This window comes from Bactrocera neohumeralis, chromosome 4, assembly GCF_024586455.1.
Source record: "Bactrocera neohumeralis isolate Rockhampton chromosome 4, APGP_CSIRO_Bneo_wtdbg2-racon-allhic-juicebox.fasta_v2, whole genome shotgun sequence".
Taxonomy (NCBI): Eukaryota; Metazoa; Arthropoda; class Insecta; order Diptera; family Tephritidae; genus Bactrocera; species Bactrocera neohumeralis.
Genome location: NC_065921.1, coordinates 3,341,975 through 3,350,784, shown reverse-complemented (window position 1 = coordinate 3,350,784; position 8,810 = coordinate 3,341,975). Strand labels below are relative to the sequence as shown.

The 8,810-nt window shown below is 33.8% G+C and overlaps 2 protein-coding genes across 2 annotated transcripts; one reads left to right on the top strand and one right to left on the bottom strand.

The window, feature by feature from the left end:
• Window positions 1–1,511: 1,511 nt before the first annotated feature.
• On the bottom strand, window positions 1,512–2,951 carry LOC126756398 (MIP18 family protein galla-1). Its single transcript, XM_050469448.1, has 4 exons — window positions 2,444–2,951; window positions 2,256–2,368; window positions 1,877–2,027; window positions 1,512–1,805 (listed from the first exon to the last, which is right to left on the bottom strand). Exons 1-4 carry the CDS (start codon window positions 2,661–2,663, stop codon window positions 1,708–1,710), a joined length of 582 nt encoding a protein of 193 aa, XP_050325405.1. The 5' UTR covers window positions 2,664–2,951; the 3' UTR covers window positions 1,512–1,707.
• A 1,740-nt stretch (window positions 2,952–4,691) lies between these two features.
• On the top strand, window positions 4,692–8,337 carry LOC126756396 (maternal protein exuperantia). The gene is made up of 5 exons (XM_050469445.1): window positions 4,692–4,801; window positions 5,020–5,265; window positions 5,717–5,869; window positions 6,407–7,316; window positions 7,390–8,337. The coding sequence occupies exons 2-5, from the start codon at window positions 5,083–5,085 to the stop codon at window positions 7,629–7,631; spliced, it is 1,488 nt and encodes a 495-aa protein (XP_050325402.1). The 5' UTR covers window positions 4,692–4,801; window positions 5,020–5,082; the 3' UTR covers window positions 7,632–8,337.
• Window positions 8,338–8,810: the final 473 nt, after the last annotated feature.

Sequence of the window (8,810 nt, the reverse complement as noted above, 5' to 3'; positions counted from 1 at the left end):
CCGAAGTTTGGTCGGCGTATTGTCTGATGTCGCCGACGTAGATGGGGAAAGACATCTTGATGCTCTTTTGGAGAGAAGTTCATTATGCTTCTTAACAGCGAGCATACGGGCCTCATTGTGCAGGTGTTCGATGGGAGACATCAAAAGACATCCTATCGTAGTCCGGAGTACAGTGTTCTGACATGTTTGCAGCTTCCTCGTCTGCGTTACACTGCATCCAGGCGACCATGTTGATGCGGCGTAGTAACTATGTAACTGTAATTCTTCTCAGTTTGGAGTTTTTACCACGAAATAGTACGGATGATTGATGACCGCTCAGGTAGTTAATAGTTCACCTCTTCAGTTCTGGAGAATGCGTCGATTTTTCAATGCCATCAAGTAGCCTTGTGGGAGTGACTGTACCAAAGGATTGTCTTTTCGCAGGGTGCTTTTTGGTTAAGGCCATGAACTATCTGGGCGTTTATGACGCTAAGTGCTGTGGTCGGGAGTAGCAAGTCCTCAAGTGTCTTCACTATTGGGGAGAAGAGGACGATAGGACTCTCCTTTGTTGACTGGTTTTCCAGGGTTCCGTAGTGGGACCACTGTTCCGATTTTCCACACATCGGGTATGTGGAGAGTAGTAAGCGACAGGTTGAGGACCTTGATGAAGTAGCTTATTCCCGTCGAGCTTCGTTGCCTTCCAACAACATGTTAACTATATCAGGGTCAATGACACTCTGAACCTCCTCATCGGTGAAAGTAAATCAAAATTGGTACATGTATAAGACATAACCATCTAAATATGTACTTATGTATACTCTTCATAAAAACTATAGTAAATGTGAACGCAACCACAGATACAGTATATATCTACATAGTATGTACATATTACTATATCATTACGACAAATATTTTCAAAGACAATTATTGCATGTTGTTGGTGTCCGGTAAGTACATATGTATGTATGTTTGGAGCTCCATATTCGAACAATACAAATATATTGGTCCACCATACATACACGCATAAACATATGTACATATATGCTATACGCAATATATTGTGAAAGCCGGCCATATTGGAACTGCGCACGAACCGCTCTTATCAGTTGGGACGTAAACAAATGGCCATATCGACAGCACAGATACTAAGTGTCGACTACAATATAAACAATGTTGAGCTAAGAGCTAAATTATAAGCAGCTCGTGCCAAAACTTATGTATGTACATACATATGTGCATATATTAACACACGTTTGTATAGACATATGTATATATGTACGTGCGTTCAAATGTACAAATATAGTTAGATTTTCACACTAGCTGTGCCTAAGAATTATGAGGTATTAAATATATTAAAAGAACTCTTTGCAAGTTTGCGCTTTTTGTATGCCTACTACATTGATAAAATAATTAATTCTTATCAAAGTATGAACAAATATTTGTACATATGTACATACATACAAAAATTTACCAACTATATGAAAAAACATTTAACCGAAAATGAAATACAACTAAATATAAAAATACAAAAGTTTGACTCCAAAGACAGATTAAGAATAACCAGCTTTCGAACGCAGTATATTAAAAAATTATACTTGTATGTACATATAAAATATAAATATATACATTTTGTGGATCCTAATTACTTTGTTTTACATTTCTTATTTTAAATAACTGTTTTACACACTACATTAATTTTATTTCAGAGTTTAGTTTTTAAGTCCATCTTCATTCTTCTTCTTTTATACAATTCTCCACTAGTTCCCGCAAATTTGGATTTTCCATAGCGGCAGCAATGCGCTCCTTATCGTTTATTTGCTTATTTACTAAAAACAAAAACAGAATTGATTAATTTTAAGCATTCTGCATAATATTAGCAAAACATGTGTCAAATTACTTTCATCCTCTGTTGTATGTGCACCCTTCTTAATGTATATGTCCAGCTTAATATTATGCGGCAAACTGCGTTCGACTTTAACACGGATGCATAGTCCAATGAGTGTGGCCAAAGAGCAATGTGGCACAGTGGGATTAAATTCAATGCGGACCTGTGAGAAGAAAAACTTATTAACACCATAATAGAGCAAAATGTGGTAGTGAGCGGATAGATGTTTAAATAAAACTAAAGCTTACACTTAGCACTTATTCAAATTTACAGTTTAAGCGTTAAGCAACGGTAATCATCAACGATGTAAAAAAATATACATATGTACATACATATATCTAAATAATTCTTTAAATTTTATATATGCAATAAGATGCGGTTTCAAACCCACCACAGATACATTTGATTTAGTTGACGGCTGCACGATGATCCCTTCTTCATAGACAACGTTCAGGTCTTCTAACGTACAAGGCTTTTCTGGATCTCTTATCGTTCGAAGGACATCTAAAACAACACTCAATTATTGTAAACATATGCATAAAAGAAAATAATTTTTTTTTGTTTTTCTAAAATACTTACCATATACAGTTTCTTGCAAATCATTTGCGTTTTTATAGCCCAACTCTTGCAGCAACGCATCTTCTGCAATTGGTATGGGTTCATTGCCCAAAGACATTAGAGTTGTTTTTTGTGCGAGCATGTTGTCTACCGTGCGGGCTGTTGACGAGTTCGAAAGCATTGTATTGCTGCCGCTTCCCGAGTCCGACTCCGATAGTTTTCGTCTGATGAAAGACAACATTATCTATTTGTGCCAATCAACAAATATTTGAACCAATCGCTGTTCTACTCAGCCGCGTTTGCTTATCTACTTTACGCTCAGCGTTCGTTTTTCGTTATTTTTACTTATGCAAATCTAACTCACTAAATAAAAGTGTACATTAAGACAAGTTAAGTAAATATTAGACTATCAAGGAGTACACAAAATTCGCTTATTTCGTACTATGTGCAAAGAAGGTTTTATCCAAATAGTTTTGTTTTATGTTATTAAATAACACCTGATTTCAGCTTTTATCGCCAAATGTCACATCACAACAAAACAGTGATAGCGATGGTAAGCACAACAAAAGTAATAAGGCAGTCGACTAAAGAAAAGAGATTATTTCACCTTTTCACCACATTGATGGCCTTCTAAAAGAGTTGCCACACCGCTAAAGGAAAAACTTAACATTTTTGAACAGCAATGCTCTGTTTGGAATGAGAATTTGTAGAAAATGAAGTTAATAACAAATAAATATCGCTCACAAGAAATTATTACAATGTTACTATGAATTTTGTGTATATAAAATTGTTTTTTGTTTATAATTACGCTCACCTTTGCGAAATGGATCTGAAAATTCTGCATTTAGAGAAAGGTATACATCAGTTGTAGATATTGCCATATCCACAATTGTTTCCAATTTTACTCTTATCAGTTGCGAGAGTATGGTGCGCAGCCGTTTCTAGAAAAAATTTGTTGTCTTTTTAGAGTTTTTACCTTTTTGGTTATTGCATCGTGGCCTAGAAACGCATGCAATAAGACATTACATTTAAAAGTGATCAATAAGATTATTTTAGGTAAAAATAAGGCATTTTGCAAAGTCAAGCAATTTAGCCATATCAAGGTGGGTATTTAGTGGTAGTCCCAATAGTAAGGAACTGTGGTAATAGAAATATAACATACCAAATCTGCAGTGAACAACTTGTATTAGAATGTTGTTCTCACGATGCTCATAATTTTGTATCGACAACTGCTTAGAATTATTCCATATAAGGCATTAATACCAACTTGGGCCGTTAGAACCTTGCATTGAAGTTCATTTGTGTAATATATACATACATACATACTTTTATTTATTGACGTGGTTAGATATACATAACTCTTCTTACACCCCTATGACTTGCAATCATGCAGGGAGTCGAGATTATAGGTCAATTTTTGAGAGAAAAACCATAATCGAACTATATCGTTAGGAGAAGAGCGTAGATAAATGGCATGATTGACTCAAGTTAATATTACAACAATGTAAGCAACAGAATTCTGTTTGTCAAAACAACCGGGAAATGTCCCGTTTGAGTGAGGGTTTTGTTCTTATGTAATTATAAAAAGCATTCGCAGTAAAACTCTCCATCACAAATACCCGCTTTAATCCTTTATTATACCCTGAACAGGATATGTATATTAAATCCTCCTTTTCGTTTTTTTTTCTCCATTGCCTATTTGTCGGAATCGCCAAGATCGGACAACTATTTCTACCATATAACACCATCTCGTAGGGAAAACTTTTTTATTTAACTAGATATTTTCGCTTACATTAAAGTAATGGTAGAACATCCGAAAGGATTGTTTAGATGAGACCACTTTAGCATATAGCTGCCATACAAACTGACCGGTCAAAATATAGCTCTTTTCTGGAAACTTTTCGGCGCAACCGAAATTAACTCTTTTCTTGTTTTCTTCGAAGAAACTGCTAATTCACTTCGTCTATTTAGTAGGTACCTCCTTTTTGTTGCCATTTTTAACAAAGCTAACTGATAACGAACGAACACTTCCAACGGCTGCAACCGAGTTTCACTAGTTTATTTGATAATTGGAATTCAAACTGCGCAGATCGCAAAGAATATCAAAGTTTGACCAATATTAAAATTCTACCATTGGAATTTTATTCATTATAGCAAGTATACTTTAGTATTTAAATAAAAAAAAAAACAAGTTTTGGAATTCTATTCAAATTTTTCGAGTTTTTAGAAAAATACTTGTTAAATTCTGATTTACTTTGTACATTCACAGGATTAATTGTCTTTCGTGAGGTGCTAACATCGAAATTTAAAAAATTTCAATTCAGTTCGTTCAGAAAAGTTCGTTTTGTTAGCAGAGAAAAAGGAGTTCAGCTGCTTCAGGTAAAATGAAAAAGCCCATTAAAATAAACTTGATATGTATAACAAAATATGAAAAGTTAATTTGGCGAAAATATTTGCAATTAAAAAAGTTAAAAGTAATTTTAGTTTTTTTGAATTTTGATTTAATAATTTTAGACGATCTGTCGACAGCAGTTATTATTAGATTATTTTCTGTATTGAAATTAAAGAACTTTCTGCTTTTGTTCTTCTATTTCCAGCGCATTTAACTATTCGAATTAGTCCGATTTCGCTTGGATTGTTTTTATTGGAAATTTTGCAAAATGGTCGCTTCGTTAAATGCTTGCCAAAACGGCATAGTAAGTTCCGCAGTCGGGGGCGCCGCTAATGGAGTAATCACCAATGGCACAGTCACTGCAACCAATGTGAGCAAGACTTTGGCTAAAGACAAGTACACTTTGGTGGGCATCGATATTGACACAACGGGACGTCGTCTCATCGATGAAGTAAGTACACATCATATGAGTAAAATGAAATTCGAAAATTCCCGCAAAGAGTTATTTGAGGTAAAACTCGGTCACACACTGATTCGATAAAAAAAACGAATAATTGAATCGTGCTGTTCATATATGATGTGATTTCAACTCCTCATGTCTGCACAATATTTTATTTTAAAGTGGAGGAATTAAAACACAGATTATTTTGCTTCCGTTTTGCTCCTAATCCGTTTTACTGTTATAAAGTCATGAACTTGTAGAGGGCCCATTATTGTTTGTGTAGTTATAACTGCATTTTTTTTTTTATTTCAACTTTGTTTTTCAATTTTATACTTGTAGCATTTTTGGTACCTTGTCTAGATGTCAATGACCTTTGTTTTTTTTTTTTATTTTTCAAATTCATGTTATGAAAAAGATTAATCTAAATAGATGTGGAAATAATGTTTTTTGTCACTCATAGATTGTCCAGTTGGCCGCATATACCCCAAAAGATCATTTTGAACAATATATTATGCCATACATGAACTTGAATCCTGCCGCTCGTCAACGTCATCAAGTACGTGTGATCTCAATCGGATTCTATCGTATGCTGAAATCAATGCAAACATATAAGGTAAGGTTGGAAAAATTTAAATATTTTTGTTGGTGTAAATAAAAATGTGAATACAGAGGCAAATCAAATATACAAGGAATCGTTTCAAGCAAGTAATTATCGTTTGAATACATTTTTTTTGGAATCCCGATCATCTTGTTCAAAAATAAAAAGAATACTGAATTGAAAAAAAAACTCGGATTAAAAACTTAATTTCTTTTTGCGAAGCTTATAATTAAAAATTTAAAAAAGAAATTGTTTTTTTGTTGAAATTCCGCTTTTTCGCGTTTGCATATATTGATCTTGATTATATATTTAATTGATCTTAATTATACTGTTTCAGTAAGAAATATGCAAATCTTTCCTTTTTTTAAAATAAATTTTCAAACACAAAATCAAAATTAATAATCAAAAAATTTCGAATTAAAAAATATACAACTATTGTGTTTGAAATATTTTAAGAATTTCAAGAAAAATCTTTAATGTGGAATATGTTATTTATAGTTTATTATAACATTTTTTTTAGTATTGAGTAATTCATTTTCAACTTCTTCACAGATTATCAAGTCCAAATCGGAAATCGCTGCCTTGAAAGATTTTCTTGATTGGCTGGAAGCGCTAAAAGCCAAAGATGCAGCATCGCAAGGTATCATTCTAGTCTATCATGAGGAACGCAAATTCATTCCATATATGATTTTGGAATCGCTTAAAAAGTACAATCTGCTGGATAGATTCCTCAACACTGTCAAATCTTTCGCTAACGGTTTTAATTTGGCCAAAGACAATGCCAACGAATCATTGCAACATTATACATTGCGCAAACTGTCCAAAGTCCTGAGCGCCAAAACACTTGAGATAAACAATAATGCTTCCGATGGCGAAGCAAACCACAACATAAGCTCAACGACTGTGACAGCCGAGAATCAGAGCCCCCAAAAGTCGTTGAATAAGGGCGCTCCAGCACAGGAGCGTGAGTTGTTTGACGGCAATGCTAGTGTGCGTGCTAAACTGGCATATGAAGTAGCACTGCAGTTGAGCAACCAAGAACAAAAGGTGCCCATTGATTCGTCTGCTGCATTGGAGCAGATGCTCACCGCCTTGCATACGTATGCACAACCCATCGAATGCGATTTGAATGAACTACAGACTCAAAATGAGAATTTAGAGCGTCAAAATTCATTCCGACCAGTGTTTTTGAACTACTTCAAAACCACACTCTATCATCGGGTGCGTGCTGTCAAATTTCGCATTATACTTGCCGAACAGCGCTACGACCTGCAAACACTGAATGCAATTTGGAGTGAGAAACAGAAAGAGGGTCTCTCCGAAATACTGCAAGTCATTGAGGAGCTCAAGGCAGAAGATAAGGCGGAGTTGGCCGATTTATTTGACAGTTACTTCGATCCAGCAAAAACGACTATTAAGCCGATTGTTAAGAACAATAATCGCCGCCGAAATAGACGCGGAGGTAGTACCCGAATCACATTCATTTACTTGTATTTATGTAATATAAACTTCTTTACGCACTATTTTTTTTTTAGTACGCAACATTAAAAACGACGGTAGCAATAGTGCTCGACCATGTAGCGAACAAGGCGCAGGCGGCGACAAACAAGTCGCAGCCGGCTTGCTGCCCGATTCCACAACTAAGTCTTCATCTCCGCCTAACGGTGGCAAGCCTCAGCGCGGTAAGCGTAACCCCCGCTCCCGTAATAACTCCTTAAAAGCACAGCTACAAAGCGCCGTCGACACAAACAACATAACGGCAGCAGTAACCAATTAAGCATCAATGTTGATAAAAATGAATTCTACACAGACGCTGTTGCAACAAAAAAAAGTAATGTTTTCTAATAGTATATTTAACCAGCGTATGTTTAGACATATATAATAAACATATGTATTATTGACCGTTAAGATATCAGAAATATTTACTAATGTGAAAATTAGAGTTTGATGATTTTATATTTACCTTTTTTAATACATTTATGCATTATATTAGATTATACATACATACATAATACATTTATATTTGGCAGTATAAGAAAAAAGGAAAAACGTAAAAATTTGCTTAACGCTTGCAGCTACAATACACAATTGTAGATAACGTTTAAACAAATGTTTACTGAAGTTAATTATATAATTATATTAGTTTTTCCTTTGCCTGCTCTTAGTACAATATTAATTTGTTAATGTATTATCACGCTTTTGTCAAGACTAAACATTTGCTTTGTAGTTTCACAAAAGTTGAAAAAAAAAAACAAAAAAAAAAATTATATAACAAAATGTTAGCTATTCTAGTTTGACATCTTACAGGATTCTAAAAGAATTCGAAAACTTGTTAACTTATTTGCACAAATCGGAATTTTGAATTTTTAAAAAGTGCCTTGAAATTTGTTTTATTAATCTTAAAATATTAGTTATATTTACATTATTTTGAAGTCCTTGTAAGAAATGTACACAAGAAATATACAAACTAGTACCTTTTCAAACCCATTTTATTTTTACTCATACAAGCTTATATACATACATACATATGTACATATATACAAAAATGTAGATAAATCTGATTAGTAAATCATACAAATTGTAGAACCGTTATAAAACTTAACCTGCCTTATTTAATATTCAATAAGTAGAAAAAGTTCGATTAGCAAATGTAGAACTAGCCATTTGTTAAAATATATTTTTCGGTTTTTAAATTTAAATAACTCTTTCCAGTTTTCGCTCAAATTTAATACCAAAAAAGTTCCAATTGCAACAAAGATTTTATTGGTGCATTGCAGTTTGTGTTAAATTGAAAAATATCACCTCACTAAATATAATCGAGGAGTTACGAGGAAGTAAATAGAAGAGAGCCGGTTCCGTAAACTCCTTGCACAAAATTTCTGTGAATAAAAAATTTAAAATGTGTGTTTAGGTTAATCACCAAATTTTTAAGAAAAAATTAAATGAAAAAAGCTCG